Source organism: Rasamsonia byssochlamydoides, assembly GCF_041956645.1.
Source record: "Rasamsonia byssochlamydoides strain NRRL 3658 unplaced genomic scaffold VTN77scaffold_41, whole genome shotgun sequence".
Classification (NCBI taxonomy): domain Eukaryota; kingdom Fungi; phylum Ascomycota; class Eurotiomycetes; order Eurotiales; family Trichocomaceae; genus Rasamsonia; species Rasamsonia byssochlamydoides.
This window is the reverse complement of record NW_027192424.1, coordinates 148319-165046: the sequence shown is the minus strand read 5'-3', so window position 1 is coordinate 165046 and position 16728 is coordinate 148319. Positions and strand designations below refer to the sequence as shown.

The window sequence follows — 16728 nt, the reverse complement described above, 5'->3', positions numbered from 1 at the left end:
TCAGATTATATAATTAACTTACAAGCCTAAATGCAACGTAAGAGGATTGATATGAATTTCTATCTCCTTTTTTATCTTGAATAACTAAGTATGTACATACCTAATTTACATTATTCCTGTAGAACTCCCAGAATCTGACAGAAAGTCGAAGGTACCAGAGACCTTACTAATCATCTTTGAGACCTAGGTATATATACTGTGTATATACCTACCTAGATGATCGCCCTCCAAGCCTTATTTGGGAAATAATAGGCACGTGCCGGCATACAACCCTATAAACCCTATATTTACACAACATAGCCTTCAATGCAATACTATTTAGGTTGATCCAACAGAGCAAGAATACCTGCCCAGGTCGGTAGGAAAGACAACATACCAACCTACTCCTTACCTCCCTTTATTTACTTAGCATCTATTCACTATTAGGATGGGCCACTTGTTCCCTCCTGACTGAGTGACAGACTGACTGGCCAGGAAATCGTATTCCAACGGGAACCATCAACCATTAACATTATGTGCACAGTTTGTCCGACGCCAGAATGACATCACTGTTAAAGCCACCTACCTACCTAGGTACATACATCCTGCCCAACTGACTGACCTTGCCAGATGTCATAACTTCTCAGCCCATAAATTAAGTATCATATAAATAATAATCAGTCCACATAGAATCTTCTGATAGATCGATCTGATTTCTCTCTTGCTCGATTTTCGAAAATTACAGTATAACGACCATGGCTGCAGCAGAGGTCACCAGCGCGCTAGAAGAAGGGAACATCATCCCGGACATCCTGGCTCCCGGCACGAGGGTACCGCACAATCTGAAAGTTGTATTCCCCGGAGCAAGAGTCGAGAAACCAGGGCAGATGATCGATCGGGATGCGACGCAACCGAAGCCGGCTGTTTTTGTCGATCCTCCTGTAATCACCACTCCAGACTAGGAAATTGTGAAGATGAGACGAACTGACACGCAACCAGCCGGAGACGAAAGGAGAAGAGTCTGAGGACGATTATACGCTTATGATGGTTGATCCTGTATACTACCCTATCACCCTTGGAGTTAATACCGTAATGGATAAAGGCCGAGACTGATACTCGTGGTGTCCTAGGACCTCACACGCCGCCACGACACGCGATTCGGCCAGGTCCGGCATTGGCTCGTCACCAAGAACACGCTCAGCCATTCCGGCGAGATAATTGAGCCCAAGAACACGACCATTTCGCCGTGGGTGGGACCGGCTCCGATTCCAGGGCATTATGTGACGGGGTACGTTGTCTATCATCTGGATATTGAGCAAGTCGAGTCAAGTTGACTGACTTGCAACAAGCAAACACCACCCCTCCCGCTACACGTTCATCCTCTGCCGGCACAAAGACACCGAACCGCCTCCCAAATACGACGTCGACAGCCTGCGCGCCCACTACGAGGGCCTTCCCGGCGAACTGGGCTATCCGTCGCAGGACCTGATCGACCGGATCAAATTCAACACGCAGCAGTTCATCGAGAAGAACGGGCTGGAGGTTGTCGGGGCGACGTACATGCTCGTGGAGGGGAATCTGAGGAGTGGCGTCGCCAATGCGAAGTTGGCGGCGGAGGCGGTGGTCAACAAGGCTGTGGGGAGGTAAGCGTGAGCATTATATTTATATTATCGATGAGTGCGAGAGTAAATATATGACTGTATATATGGATATTGATATTAGCTTGGGAAAGATAGTGACAGAGAGAGTGCGTATATGACTTCGTATCCTTAGTGATAGACAGTCTGGTTGACAACTGCTGAGACTTGAGGATTTCGGTGCAATTGGTTGCTCTTTTACTGTTATGTGAAACTACCTCCTCGATATTAATGTCAGGAAAGATAGTCTTCTTATATTTATAAACCACGTGATTAATCGCAAGAGAACCCGCTACTCTCCTGCTCCAAGAACCTTGAATGGTTGCTGGACTGCCAGTTGGGTCACATTTTATTCCATATTTTATTCCACAGAATTAAACCGTAACTATTGAGCTAGAATATAAGGTTTTATCCAAAGAATATGGCAATAAAGTCTTCTTGAGGGTACTACCTTTTCTTCTTCTTATTATCCCTAGAGTCCATTGTTGATAAGTGCCTATGTATATATAGTACATGCATTACTATGATTGATCTATATAACTAACTACAATATACCCTTATTCATTATTAATAAGACAGAAAATACCCAAATACCCATTCAATGCTTCGAAAAGTGCACAGCTTGTATTTTATAGTAGACAATGGAGGATATTCTTCTTATATGTCAGCCAAGATAGGTCTCTGAAACCGACTCCGAACCGCTTTTACCCGTGTCCGCTATATTTGGACTTTCTAATCCGACAATTACCTGATTTCTTTAGATGATTTTTTTTTTCAGAGCTCTTTTATCAGATAAAAAAAATATCTGTTACATTCGTGATTTGATTTCTTTAATCCCGGTTTCTTCCCAAAAAATAGCTGTATCGATAGGGTCTCTAGGAGGCTATAATATAAGAAGCCGCTCTTTTCTCGAATCTCGATAGTTTGTTGTTAGGCAGAAATCAGACGTTCAGTTGATTCCAGAAAGAAAGTTCGATATTATTATATTTGTAAAACACGCGATTGACTACCTCATCGTGTCCCGGAAGAGAACCTGCAATCGCAGTCTTCTGCTCGAAGGAGCTTCAATGGTTGATTGACTTCAGAGCTGTACAGTACAATTTCCTTGTAGTGATGCAGTTATAGACTGCCAAGTCGATGCCTATCGGTTTTCCGACTTCATCTTCAATTAAGCTAAGACTTGCGAGTTGTGACGCTAACAAGATTCTAGCAATCTTCAAGCAGATGGATTACTGCTAATGTATTACTGCAAATGTGTACTCGAATTGTATGTAGGGTTCTATCTATCAACGACATCTATGCTCGATCCTTCGGAACGCGTCTGTATACCACCAGATTCGTCCCATCCTGCAGCTTCTCATGGCTGGGCACGAGTTTATACCCGCCAATCGCCGGTGCGACCACGTACCAAATAAACCAGTACACCACCGAAGCCGCCAACACGGCAATGCCCACCACGGCATACAGCCAGTACGGAAGAGAGGTGTCGCCCTTCCCACCCGGCGGGCGCAGGAACGGCGCAACCAGCTGGAAGGCTTGGGCGACCATGAAGAACGCCGCGATGGGCCACCAGACCTTGAACGGCCTCGTCAGCTTGGGAGCTGTCCAGCGGAGATAGAACAGACCCAGCACCACGAGGAAATTGATGACACTCCCCGGGTAGCCTTCGAGGTCGAGGATGAAGTTGTAGGCATCGCCGAACGGGATGGCGACGATGACGATGAACGACGGGATGAAGTGCAGCAGCAGGCCGGCTGAAGGTGACCCAAACGGCCAGTTCGAGGCCCAGAAGCGAGGGAAAGGAATCACGCCTTCTTTCGCCAGTTCCTGATTCACGCGAGCCTGCGCAAAGGTCACCGTCATGACGTTTCCGAGAGAGGAGATGGCCACGAGGACACTAGATGGTCAATACATGTGGAAAGGGAAAGAAAAAAAAAAAACAGCAATAATTAAAAATAGACAGGCCATACCTCAAAGCCTGCTGGGCCGCCGTTCCAAACACCTTGCCCATGAAATACGCGGCCACCGTCACTCCGCTGTTCGCAATTTCTTGCGGAGTGGCAGCCGCATAATAGGCCACATTGGCCAGCAGGTACAGAACTCCACAGATCAACAACCCTAGGGGGCCTGCAATCTTCAACGTGCGCACCGGATTCTTGACTTCGTTCAGGACATAACAGGCATTGGACCAGCTGAAGAAGTTAGCGAGTCATTCCACAACCACTATCATTGGATTCTTACCCAGCATAAGAGTTCATCACTTTGAACAGCGCCGTCGCGTACAGGTTGCTCGAGTGTGCCGAACCCGCAAAGGCGTTGCGGAAGCTGGCATGAGGATCCTTCACACTGGACACACCGCCGCCCAAGACCACCCAGCCGGTCACGACGATAAAGAGCAGGGTGACGATCTTGATGATGCCGATGCCGTTCATCCAGCGCACACCCCAGTTGGGCAGGAAGGTGTGGAGCAGCGTCACACTGACGATGACTGCGATTGCAATACCGCGTTCCTCCCATTCAGTGGCCTGGCGATTGGCCGCGAGGAGAATGTTGGAAGCGAAGACCACGCATCCAGACGCTATAGACTCGTCAGCTCGCAATCGCAACAGCACAACGTGAGATTCTGCGCGCACCCGTAAACCCAAGCGCGATAGCCTGGACAGCGAAGAAAACGGTAATCAACAGCTTCGGACGACGGTAGACGGCCTCGAGATAGACCTTCTCACCCCCACTTCGAGGGATCATACAGCCGAACTCGAGCCATACGCATAAGCCGGCAGCTGCCAGAAGCAGGCCCAGAACCCAGAGCATCAGCGAGGCACCCACGCTGCCAACGCCCTCGGTGATCGAAGACGGGGTAGAAAAGATGCCTGTGCCGATGATACGGCCGACACTGATAACAAATCAGGATCAATCCTAGAACAGAGATAAGGCACTAGATAAGCACGCACATCAGAAACGTCGTCGAGAACAGGCCCAGATGTCGCCCCAGGCCTCCCTGGGTATACTCCTCAAAGGCCAGCTCGCCGACTCCAATTCCATCCTGCTCTGCAGTCTGCTGCTGCAGCGGATCTGCCGTCTTGGACTCGACCCAGGGTTCGCCTTTCGATGGCTCCGAGACAAGACCTGGCGACGCCATCGTGTAGTCGAGTGGAATGTGGAGGGAGAATATTATTTTCAGCTGTTAATCCTTGGGGAGCGAGTCGACGACATGGCGCAGTATTTGTACTTTCATCTGTAGCACGCGACGATGCATAATGCCATGCAAATGCTACATTGGCGGCTGATGAGAACGCGGCCCGGAATTGCGTGATCGACTGCTAGGAATCCCTCCAACGGATGCAAGGGATAGCAGATAGCTAGCTATCTTGGGGGCCAAACATGTAGCTTTAACCTAAAATTTTTTTTTTCTTCAAGCTTTCAGATTATTTCTCTACTAAATCGAAGATGAGATATAATTAAGGAGCTGTCGTGATTGAACAAGTGGGGCATGTCGCGTGCTCGCTCGATTGACAAGTTGACAGTCTTCCCATGGCAGACAGACACGATAAAAAAAAATAATAAACTAAAATAGAAAATAGGGAAAATTGCGCAAGCACTATTAATCCTGCAGGCACTAGACTAAACTATAGTAGAGAGATCTATCTAAAATGAGACAAAATAAAACAATGACCATCGGGGAGGCCGTTAGTTCTGCAGGTCAACGTCTACATACGTATGGAGATTGATTGAGGGAAATGAAATAAAATTAAAGTCAAGCTTCCGGCATTCGTACCTGGGTACCTATCTAGGTAGTCACGTCCCAGACAGAACCTCCCACGTGACCTGCTTTGGGCATCGTCCACTGCCGCTCTACTGCTGCCCAGATCCCCCTCTGCTGCTTCATGCTGTGGCCTGCTCCCCCTCTGCTCCGGCCTGCTATCTCCTTCCCCCTGGCTTGTACCTGCTGGTGCTTACTTCTGACTGCTTCCCTCTACTTCCTTCCCCCTCTGTTGATCTCCATCATGCACACTCCAAGACCTTTACCATCACAAATATCAACTCCGGATGGAGGAAAAGCGGTCTTTATCCATTTAGTCCATGCGTTATTTATAGCCTCCTACCTGGCAGGAAGACTCCTGATCCTCGGAAAAACAGTGATTTATCTAGTGGTCCGAAAACAGCAGAGAGTTCTCGGTCAATATGGAAGCTAACAAAAAAGGTGATCAAGGGTTCAACTTCTGACTTATCTCCACACCGCAATGCTCATAAGCTTTCAAATGTTGTAGAAAAGCTTATGGTATCTAATGAGCTAATGCGGGCAGATCTTCTTGATATGAAAAAGGCGCTCTCTACAAAGTCTTCATAGTCGCGAAAACAGCTAGTTGGGCCAGGGGTCTTCTAGCACGCTGATCTTCAAAAGATGAACAGCAGCTCGAGAATATGCATCTTGGTTTCACGAGAGAGTGGTGCCGCTCCATGGCCCAGCCCAGATGGCCTTTGGCGGAAAATACCGATTATATGGGCTCTGGACTCCGGTCTGTGTTGTAGGCAATGTACGGAAAACTTCCCTTCGTCAAGGTCCTCACATAAGCCTTTTTGGTCCGAGTACTCGCTGGAATGGAGGTTCATGTAGTCATCGCGTATCTGAAGAAACGATCCAACAGAAGGATCAGGGGCTTGAAGTCGAAGGTTGGAATGAGTGGACTCCCGACTTTGCATAAGCCTCAGCAGCATGCGGAACATACCGCCTGTCTTGTTGTCGACCATGAGCTGTTTACTACCTCATGTACTCCTTACATGAAGACCCGCTTAGAAAAGAAAGACACAGCATGTGCTGAAAATGTTCGGCTCGAGGTCATGTGATGAATGCGCTAGTCCTAAAGAGTACTAGATATCCCAATCGATTGGCCTAGACCAAGCCTAATCGGGTTAGATCCGATCAGTTATCGTTTAGGCTCCCCAAGATAGCTTCACAGTGAAGGTCATCGAGTCTGTCATCATCAAGCATGGCCACGAGATTGGAGCAGGCAGTAGGGGTTTCAAAAGAATGAGGGACAACAAGGAGCAGGGAGGCAAGTATCACAGTTTCGAGTGCCACCAGAACTTCAGATTCAATTTCCCAGGCGCTGCACGTGATCAGAGGTTGAACTTCCATTCCGCCGCGGGCCTTCCTTGTTCTTCCGACTTTTTGAACTGCCTGTTCCATCATGGAACATCAGAATTCAGAAAACAGCCTGGCACAAAGTCCTCTGCATCCCTCAAAAGCTCATTTCCCACCGCTGTCTACTCTCAGTCCGAACCTGCCGCGATCCAGCCAACTAACGCCGAAACGGCGCGTTGTAAGGCTAATGGGTGGAAGGTGTAGCTTCACAGAACAACCAGATCCCAAGCGCCCGTACCTGATCACAACATGTATGTGCCCAGCTGGGCAGTTCTCCTCAGACAAATTCTCGCCAACTTCAGATCCAGAGTGCGAAAACTGCCAGCATCCGCTGGCATGTCATGAGGATGCAGATAGCAATTTCCGTCAGATCAAGTCTCATGATGGTAAGATTTCATTTGCGGACATTTGACGAATGAGTGTTAAAGCTGATGAACGATGCAGCTGGTACACTTGGCCAACTAGTTCCTGATCCCCTTCGCTGCCCACGGGAAGGCACAGTCTCTGCATTGTGGGCATGTATTCAGAAGCACCGTCTTATCCATATCCGCGCTACTCCCGCAAGTGGAAAGTCAACGCTGTCGCGTCTGCTAGAGCGACATGTCCAACAGAAGGAACCGGAACTCCCTGTATTATGGTGCTCCTGGCCAACGAAATTCCCTGAAGATGTTGGACGCGCCTATGAAAAATTATTGAACTATGCATTTAGCATTCCTCATGATAAGAGTGTTAACTGGCTTGAACTACAAGCGCTTTTGATAATTGATGAGGCGCAAGAATCCTATTCTTGCTCGACATTTTGGAACGATTTCCTTAAAGGTGATCATACTCCCCTGGTTGCCCTATTCTCTTCTTGGGGGTCTGCAACACGAAAGGCCGAAGTAGAGACAGGAACGCCAGTATACCTTGAAGATGAGCAGCGCATTTCCTTTTTTACCCACAACGAGTACCTCAATGTACTTGAGCGAGTTCAAAATTTCCATTCACAATACGACCAACGCTTCCTGCCATCTGCGGAGGTCGTAGATTATATCTGGAATATCACGAACGGACATCCCGCAGCGGTGCGGGTGACATTGGACTTTCTGACAACATCTGAGGTTTTTTATCACCATAAACCTGTATGGCTCTCATGCTTACTGGCGTTCTTGATCCAGGAAATTTGCGAACTACGAAAGACGGGCTCCATAATCCCGCTCAATATTGCTCTCAACGTGCTAGGCAAGGACAGCAATATTGTTTCACGATTGCTTAGTAATCGGGTATTCTCCCGCGGTTTGCCTACAAGAGAATGGCTGCAGGAAAACGCAGGGGTTGCTGACCTACTTAAAAGAGCTCTCGTATCTAACAATGTCAAGGGTGTATGGGAAAAAGATGACCGCAGTAAAGATCCAAAGCAGGTAGACCAGAATATCAATACCTGTTATCACCGGGGATGGCTCCAAGCAGAGCTCCCTCTAGGATGTAAACAACCGCAAGACACAGTCTATGTGTTTGCTTCAGTGCTTCATCAGAGGTAAGGCTCTGTTTTACTAACTGCTATTTAGTATCTAACTAACATCTTTTCTCCTTAAGGTGCATTGAGTCAATGTTATGTGATAACATCCCAAATTTCCCAAAACATAAGTTCTCCTCTGTTGAGGCGTTTTGCATGTCGGCTATAGCACGATTCAGCCAAACAGCATTAAATGATGGTAGGGGAGTATTAGGATCTGGTGCAGTACTGCGGCCGCTTAAAGCAGTCTACCAAGACGAGTTTTATCGAGCTTGCTTCTCACTTCTTGGAAATATTTATATTTCATCAGAGTGGAGTAGGAAGGACAAGAATGGCCAGGTCGATTTCCTTATTCATCAGGTTAACTGGGCAATTAAGTGCATAAGGGACGGTTCGAGACTCACTGAGCATACTAGCCAGTTCCTAAAAGAAGGGAGATACCAATGGATTGAGAATCGGGAAATCAGCGAGTATATTGTTCTTGACTTCCGCAGAAGCATGCCGACAAGCAAGCTAGGTATATATAACCATACCTTCATTCATTTTATGTTGATGCTGACTATGGACGACCTAGATATTGACTTCCCGCTATTTTATGTCGTGTTCAATGACGATTATAGCCGATATCAAGTGTATAACGGGCAACTGAAGCCACGGTTCGATAAAGAGATCCCTTTGCTGAACCCCTAGACCGCGACTTTTTACAACCAGCAGACTTTTTACCTATGGTGTGTATGACTATGCCTTTCCTCTTTTTTTTTTTACCCCTCTCTCCCCCTCTCTCTCTTTTGTCTACTTTCTCAATTACAGTAAACAGGTTATTTACTGAGGATTGCGCTCATTCCTACCAATGGAATCAGAGTGAATCCTTGTATGATGGATGGGTCGGATTGTGGGGAAGCACACATGGTGTATGCTGTGCTGTGCACAGGGTAGCATTAGTCATCAGTCACATGACTCATAGTAGTTAGTTACCGCCATCAGGCCAAGCTCAGCATCATTAGAACACAATACATGATCATCATTGCTTTCTCCATTGCTTTAGCGTACTAGCGTGATTTGACCATGTCTGGCGGATATATTTTCTGTCTTGTATGTTTCCCTTTTACTATATCATGTGGTGGCGTTCCAGGTGTGCATGAATCAAACATGATAGAACTGGTCCTTTCTCTGCATATCTGCTATCAATCTGGGCAGCACTTAAGTGGTCATATTTGTAAAAGGGGGTGTGGCAATCAGGATAAAGCAATGGTAGACAGGAATAGGTAGCAAAAGACTCATATAACAACATTAACTAACATCGCAAACATGTGGGTGTGCCTTTTCTCCATCCTGGACCATCCGCTCTTCTGAGATCTCCCTTGTTCTCGAAATCTCTAGTATAAGTAGAGTGATCCCTATACAGCAGCCCATGAGCAGACAATTACTCACTCGAATATCACATGGATTCATGCCGAAGCTCATGCGGAAGCGATACTGCACCCTTACCTCACGACTACTCCAGTGATCTATACAAGTTCCAAATCGGCACTGTTGGGGTGCAGACCCAATTCTTATTTTCCAGCTAGAGGAGGACAGCAGTGTGTATAGTCTGCATCAGTAGATGGTGCTTCACTTTCCAAGTTTTTAAAGGAGCTTGGGAAACATTGTGTCCCAAACCATAATGCTTCTATTACGGCTACCAGGGGCAATGTTGTCACCAGTCAGATTCCGAATTGCTCAGATCAGGTTCTTCTCTAAACCTGTATGACCCGTTGAGCAGATACAATGTCAGGTGCTAGCTAGTTTGTCTTTTAGCATCTAATAGTCTGTCTTGTCAAGCCCTTTTCTTGTACATAAATGGAGGCCGGATCCTCTATACCTACTAGTTGAGCGAGCAATTCACTCCTTATGTTCTGCTCTGCTATTAATCTCTTGCTGCACATAACACAAGGACAAGCAGAGAACAAACGAAGAGTGAAGTTGCTGCAGTAAAATATCATCTGGTTAGCAGTGTGCTGGAACTGGGACCCGCTAGATAATTGCTGCAGAGACAAAGTTGGCAACATTCAGCTTTAACAAGATGAATGTGCAGAAAAATTTAAAATAACTGCCCAAAAGGACAAGGAGGAGACAGTTGGATCATATGCAAAGCATGTCCTCTCAGCACATGGTCTTGTTGGCCGGTGGCCAGCCATCGGGCAAAGGGAGATCTGGGGTCTCTGAAACCAGTCTCTCACAGCGGAAGAGATATGAAAATTCCTCCAGTACTGAATAATCTGCGGGGCTGGTATAGGAGATGCACAATGTTGGTCAAAGGGTCAATGGAAACATTATTATTTCGCGGCATAATGCAATCCAACGACGATTCCTTTGCAGATTATCGGCATACAGTTCGCAGTTGCAATACTTGCATCAGATCAACGTTGAATATGACAGACCCTCCCTTCATTCCTCTCCATCTACCCGTTCGATGCCATGAATGAACAGAAATATACAGACAAGCTGGAGCTGTGGATAAATGCATCTTGATAATCCCTGTTCACTGGACTCTCTAGCAAAAGGGGGAAGACTACTCAGAAAGTCTGGCTTTAAGGATATAAGAACAATTGGACCTGAGTTTCCTCTACGTCCTAGTATGTCTGCACAGCTGCGGACAATGTTCTGAGAGGGCATAACAATTCGAAGATACGCGGTGGAAAGGTACGCCGAGTGATGATCATTCAAATGAAACCGACCATCGTGCCGTCATATAGGGCGACGTAGGGAGGATGACGTGCTGTTAACCAGATATCTAACTCCCACGGTCCTCATATACAGCTCTCAACTCTCTCCCGACTTTCAACCTTATTATGCCCCTTCTGATGTATCTTAGGTGGCTTGCCTGCCTATAGATTGATCAATCGAAGCATTCCATTCGTTCTTTCCAACACGTGCTTAAGACTCAGCGAGTTCATCTGTCACAATCGCTACAGATCAGTGGGTAAGTGCCGAGAACTCCAGTGTCGATTCTCAATTGATGCAAGTACATATGCTTAGCTTGCTAAGTGAAGGCTGTTTCGATCGAGTCGTGGGGGGAGTTATTCGCAAATGGCTTGAGGTTCCAGATTTTTGTCATCCGAGATGGTCCAAGAAAAAAGACTGCTGTTTGTCTACATTTCAGAGGCATGCCACCTACGTGATAGTCTGAAGATTAAGTTTCAGCTTGGCCTAGGTGTGGCCATCTATTCGTCAGTGTCTACCTGAATTTTCAGCAAGATGGCGCATGGTTGATTTTGCATCGTTTGCCCTGTTTGTTCCCCGTGTCTTCCCCGCAGTTGGGAGGAATCATGGTTGAGCAGGATAGTAAGACTGTCGGACATAAAAAAGCCCCCTGGCCCATCTGAACTCCTTATTCAAGAATTGTATTTATTTTACTACAGATAACATCCTCATTAATAATATCCCTTCACGAGGTGAAAAAGGTTGATTTGATTCTCTTCTTATCAGCAACCCTTATCCCCCGCAATTCGCTAAACATGCCCCACGCAATTGCCAGAGTCGGAAATACTGTCATTGCGGAGACGGACCATTGGGAGACCGTCGAGGGTAATGTCTACGTATGTATGCCTGTCGATAGCTTATTATTTCCTCGTATATTTTTCCTTTTAGCTATCTCTGCTAACGCATACTTATACATAGTTCCCACCCTCCGCCATCAAAGACCCGTCCATCCTCTCCAAGACAAGTACTTCGACCCATTGCCCCTGGAAAGGTGATGCGTCATATTACACATTGAACGTGGACGGTAAGTTCTGATTCTAAATCTTGGAGGTTGCATTGTCGTCTTTATAAGTGAATGAGGTGCTGATAAGATTTCAGGCCAGACACTCACCGACGCAGCCTGGTACTACCCACAGCCCTATGAAAAGGCACAGAATATCAAGGACCATATCGCTTTCTGTACGTTTATCTCTTCTTCTGTTTGATCTGTTACGTGTTAGTAATCGTTCATAATACTAACCGCCTGATCTGGGCAGACAAGACCAAAGTCAACGTCTCTGTAGAGTAGATCGCTAAATCGAAGACAATATTATTGAATTCAAGGGGAGATTATATTATCTATGGAATCTCTGTCCAGAAGTTAGATAGCTATAGCGCTAGGAATATATGCTCTTGTGTCAGCTGACGTTCAACGCCGAGACTTCCAACCTAGTATTCTCTTCCATGTCTTTCGATTCTCCTGTTTTTCCTCCTCCTGCTTTTCTTCGCCATACTCTCCTTTTTCCTCCTTTTCTCCTGCGTGCGGTCCTTCCTGTTTCTCACCCTCCTGCTTTTCCAGTTCTTGTTTTTCCTGTTCTTGTTTTTCTTGTTCTCCTCCTCCTGCTTCTACACTTTGTTCTTCTCCTCGCTCTCGATCCTCCTGATCCTGATCGTACCACTCCTCCTTCAACCGCCTCCCCGCAACCTCCAACGGCTGCTGTACGGGCAGATACACAAACAGCAACCGACACCAGTCCGTCTCACTCCGGTTGCGATACGAATGCGCCGTGGCCCGTTGTATGCTCACGTCGCCCCTCCGCATCACCCGGCTCTGTCCACTGTCCAGCACGAGCTCGACCTCGCCCTCCAACACGACGCCGTAATCCAGACTTACGGTCCTGTGCATCGGTGTCTCCTTTTGCGGCCGCATGTCGACGATTCGCATGACCGTGCCTTGCTCCGGCGTCAGGCCCGGCGGCGTGTGCAGATAGGAGTCGTACAAGGCCACATCGGCCTCTTCGTCCAGCTGCGCGGGGAACGAGTCTGTCGCGTAGAGCAGGGCCACCTCACCGTTGTCGCCGGCGGACCGATTCGGTGCGCATTCGGGGACTTGGCTGGCTGACAGGAACACCGCTGCGCCGTCGCGGTCGTGCGCCGTGATATACCGACGGACCAGGGGAATTCCTTTGTGGGGTTCCATGTTGACCGTTTGCCCAGCGGGATAGGAGGTGGGATTGCTATGAGTTACTTAGAATATCTTCGCGGGAGAGATTTTACTGAAATATTATTCAATTCAACAGATCGAATTCAGCAAGGAAACTCAAAGCGCCCAGGCATCTGCCAGGGGCGAAGATCACCACATCATAGCCAATGTATCAGCTTGGATTTCAACAAAAGAACAACCTGCCATTTGGCTGTAGCTTCTACCTTTGGAGACGGTGAGTTCTTCGAGTTCTCCGGTTTTTTGCCCCATGCGGGATGACCTCATGGAACCAAACTCCTCAGAAAGCCTTTGTCAGGTTCTTTTAGTTTTACTTCCGTGGTTTTTGATTGGCCGTTAGCAAATGAAATAATGTGCATGTCACTGCGGCAAAAGGATAACTTATGCCTGTCAGCTCCCAGATTGAGTTTCTAATCTTATCGACGAGAGTAAGGTTCCAACGAGTTTTGAATTTAGGGTTTATGTTAGGTTGTTCATGACTTCGTATCTGGTCGGTGACATTTTAACAGAGATACAATAAATAAGCCTTACAGGTCTCGCTTCCCTCGACTAGTCAGACTGGTTTGAACTCTGAAGAGAAGAGAAAAGTAACTGGTCTATAGATCCCACTCTTGGCCCTTCAGGCCCTAACCTACTATATCAGTAGGCAGTTTTTTTATTATCTACTTCCGAGGCGGGCTCCCTGCTCATATTAATTCCTTAAAATATTTAAATACTCTTCACTATATTTCTTGTCTTAGGTAGTATTTATTATCATCTCCATCCCAGGCGGGCTCCCTACTCATATTCCTCACTCTAGTTCCTTGATTACCTAATAATCCCTTAGTGATACTTCGTCTACCTCACTGATGCATATCCCTTGCTAATAGCCGCTTATCCTCCCAAAACCGCGTGATGATGACAATGACAATGTCATACCTGAGATTAGATGGCAAATAAGAACAATACGCCATCGCAGAAGCCAGCTATACCATAGTCAAGCTCATGCAGCACTTCGACACAGTTGAGAATGCTGATTGGCGTGTTGGAGAACCTGATCTGCTCTCCAGCATAGTCATGTCCCGCGACGAAGGCGTCTTTGTGCGATTGTACTCACGGGATTAAACTGATCGAACCAGAATCTGTGGAAGGAACTCTCTTTCTCTGTTTTTGGGTGTGACTGGCAATGGATTGACAATCAGACAGCAATTGATTGATGGATGGATACGTATCGTACTCGTACTTCTTTATAGTCTTTCTTCGTTGATTCTTTATGTATGTATTCCCATCTGCATAACTATGCCAAAGTGGAGTATCTCACAAATTGTATGAAAGTTTCAATCTGGATTAAGTCTCAGGTATTGAACCATTTACGGTCTAAACCTTCCTAGGTACCTGTTTTGGAATCTTCTCCATATGGCCGCCCTGTGCGCTTGTATCCACGATGGTTGCAACCTATTCAGGAGACGCTGTCAGAAAAGCCAGGATATGAGTAAGCTGACAAGAACAATAATGATGAGGACAGAAGTGCAGCCAGTCCTTGTGACAATCCATGGCCTGGATTAGATCACATGGGGGCGATCTATATAGACCACCACCCGGGCATCCAGGGGAGTGAGTAAGGTCCCGTCAATCAGACTCGAAAATCAAGGTCTAGATAGATGTTATAGGAGAAATATAGGTAGGGGCACCGCCTGGCAAGTAGATAATAAAAATTAAATTGTAGTAGGTACATACATACGAAAGTCCCTGGCAGAGAACAGGAACAGGTATGTCCTCTTCAACGGTCGAGCGAGCGCGAGACCTGGAGCTGCAAGGCTTGTCTATACAAGTCAAGCAAGGAAAGAAGTAGGGTGAGAGGAGATATGTTGATCAAGATTACTATGTATGTATTATTCACTGCAATCTAGTACATTACCTGCCACCGGTGCTACTTCTATTTTGGTCGCTATAGCTCCAAACGTCTTGAGAAACCACTTGTTCGCGATTTCAACCTCAGACTACAGCCAGCAGCTTCCGATTCTGAACGAGTCTTGCCAAGACAAGAACTGACGCGCCTGCGAGAAGACTGACGCCTGAGTAGATGGATAGCGCGAGATAGCCATATCTACCGGCCAGTGCTCTGCTAACGGGTGTTCCTGCGAGCGCCCTACGGATTGTCAGAGGTCAGCATGGATATCCAGGAGAGGACAGACAGAGAGTTCTCACGAAAGCGAAGACGCGGCCATCACAACGCCCATAGACGTGCCGATAGTAGCTGGCGTCGCGATCTGAGCAGCACAGGACTGCTGCAGCGAAAGAATACCCTGTGGAAGGACGGTCAGCGGCGCTGATAAAAGAACTGCGACAAGAAAACTCACTCCAGAAGCAAATCCGTACGCAGCAGAAAACACGACCAGTCCCGCAACCGAGGTCGCGGTGGTCCAGCACAGCGCAATGATCCCCGACAACACCGTCATGATGATGCACAAGTTGAACTTGCCATACCGATCCGCAACCAGACCTGGAAGAATCCGTCCGAAGAACGAGCCACCGTTGACGATCGAGATGGTGTAGAAGGAGAGGTTCTGGGAGAACCCTTTCTCAACCGCGTAACTGGTGACGAAGAAAAATGGCGAGAACATTCCAAAGTAGACGAGGAAGAATCCAAAGGCTGTAAATAGCATCGCTGGCGTCTTCACGATGCTCAAGTCCAACTTGCGGTTCGCAGCAGGTTTGCTATGCTGATTCTCTGCATCTGGAGAGGAGGATGCTGGAGAATCCGGTTTCGATGCAGGACGAGCGATGATACACGATACGACCAAGATGACTAACATGATGAAGCCTGAAATCCGCATGGTCCAGCCAAAACCGATGTTCGGCTTCTGCAACAGCTCGTGCACAATGATGGGCCACAGAACGCCTCCAATGGAGGATCCAGCGATGGTCACACCAACGGCGGCAGCACGTTGTTTTCGGAAGTACTGGCCAATGAGCGCAACGGCGGGACAGACAAGCAGAGTCATGGAAAGGCCAAGGAGAATCCCCTGGGCGAGGATGAACTGCCAGAATTCCTTGCAGAGAGAGGTCATCATCATCGAGAAGACTGTTCCGAGAGTACCGAGCCAAAACATAATCTAAGTCAATTGTTAAACTATGCTTCCAAATCTGAAGGAGGTGACTAACCACTGGCCCAAACAGATCAAGGATCGGACCCGTGAACAGGGAGCCCGCAAACAGCAGGAAGATACAGATCGCCCCCAGCCATGAGATGTCGGACTCGGACTCGTTCAAAAGGAGGGTATTCTTATAGTACTCTTGGAACAAGCCAAACGCATTTCCGAAGCCGACGGTGCAAAACATCGCCCCAAAGGCGCCGACGAGTGCAAGGATCGATCGAGTGCTAGCCGTGAAATTAGCAAGCATGGAAGATGCAGGAATGATTTGTTTAACATACGTGAACTCGCTGGGGGTTACATCATTGTCCGACTTCGGTGGCTCTGACTCAGTGGTCTGGAGGGCGGTCTTTCCCATCTTGTCGTGTTGAAATCTCACTTGCAATATCGAAATTGTT

At 47.4% G+C, this 16728-nt stretch overlaps 5 protein-coding genes across 5 annotated transcripts; 2 read left to right on the top strand and 3 right to left on the bottom strand.

Annotated features, from left to right (window-relative positions):
- Positions 1-2912: 2912 nt before the first annotated feature.
- On the bottom strand, positions 2913-4755 carry VTN77DRAFT_5729 (uncharacterized protein; the record flags this gene model as incomplete). Its single annotated transcript, XM_069421928.1, has 5 exons — positions 2913-3513; positions 3587-3808; positions 3858-4194; positions 4250-4509; positions 4568-4755. 5 exons carry the CDS (start codon positions 4753-4755, stop codon positions 2913-2915), a joined length of 1608 nt encoding a protein of 535 aa, XP_069276788.1.
- Positions 4756-6805: 2050 nt separating this feature from the next.
- On the top strand, positions 6806-8014 carry VTN77DRAFT_5728 (uncharacterized protein; the record flags this gene model as incomplete). Its single annotated transcript, XM_069421927.1, has 3 exons — positions 6806-7145; positions 7204-7578; positions 7917-8014. The coding sequence occupies 3 exons, from the start codon at positions 6806-6808 to the stop codon at positions 8012-8014; spliced, it is 813 nt and encodes a 270-aa protein (XP_069276787.1).
- A 3737-nt stretch (positions 8015-11751) lies between these two features.
- On the top strand, positions 11752-12284 carry VTN77DRAFT_5727 (uncharacterized protein; the record flags this gene model as incomplete). The annotated part of the gene is made up of 4 exons (XM_069421926.1): positions 11752-11832; positions 11915-12020; positions 12095-12175; positions 12253-12284. The coding sequence occupies 4 exons, from the start codon at positions 11752-11754 to the stop codon at positions 12282-12284; spliced, it is 300 nt and encodes a 99-aa protein (XP_069276786.1).
- A 120-nt stretch (positions 12285-12404) lies between these two features.
- Positions 12405-13175, bottom strand: VTN77DRAFT_5726 (uncharacterized protein; the record flags this gene model as incomplete). Its single annotated transcript, XM_069421925.1, has 1 exon — positions 12405-13175. The coding sequence occupies one exon, from the start codon at positions 13173-13175 to the stop codon at positions 12405-12407; it is 771 nt and encodes a 256-aa protein (XP_069276785.1).
- Positions 13176-15170: 1995 nt separating this feature from the next.
- Positions 15171-16688, bottom strand: VTN77DRAFT_5725 (uncharacterized protein; the record flags this gene model as incomplete). Its single annotated transcript, XM_069421924.1, has 5 exons — positions 15171-15324; positions 15384-15481; positions 15536-16291; positions 16341-16557; positions 16612-16688. The coding sequence occupies 5 exons, from the start codon at positions 16686-16688 to the stop codon at positions 15171-15173; spliced, it is 1302 nt and encodes a 433-aa protein (XP_069276784.1).
- Between the last annotated feature and the right edge of the window lie 40 nt (positions 16689-16728).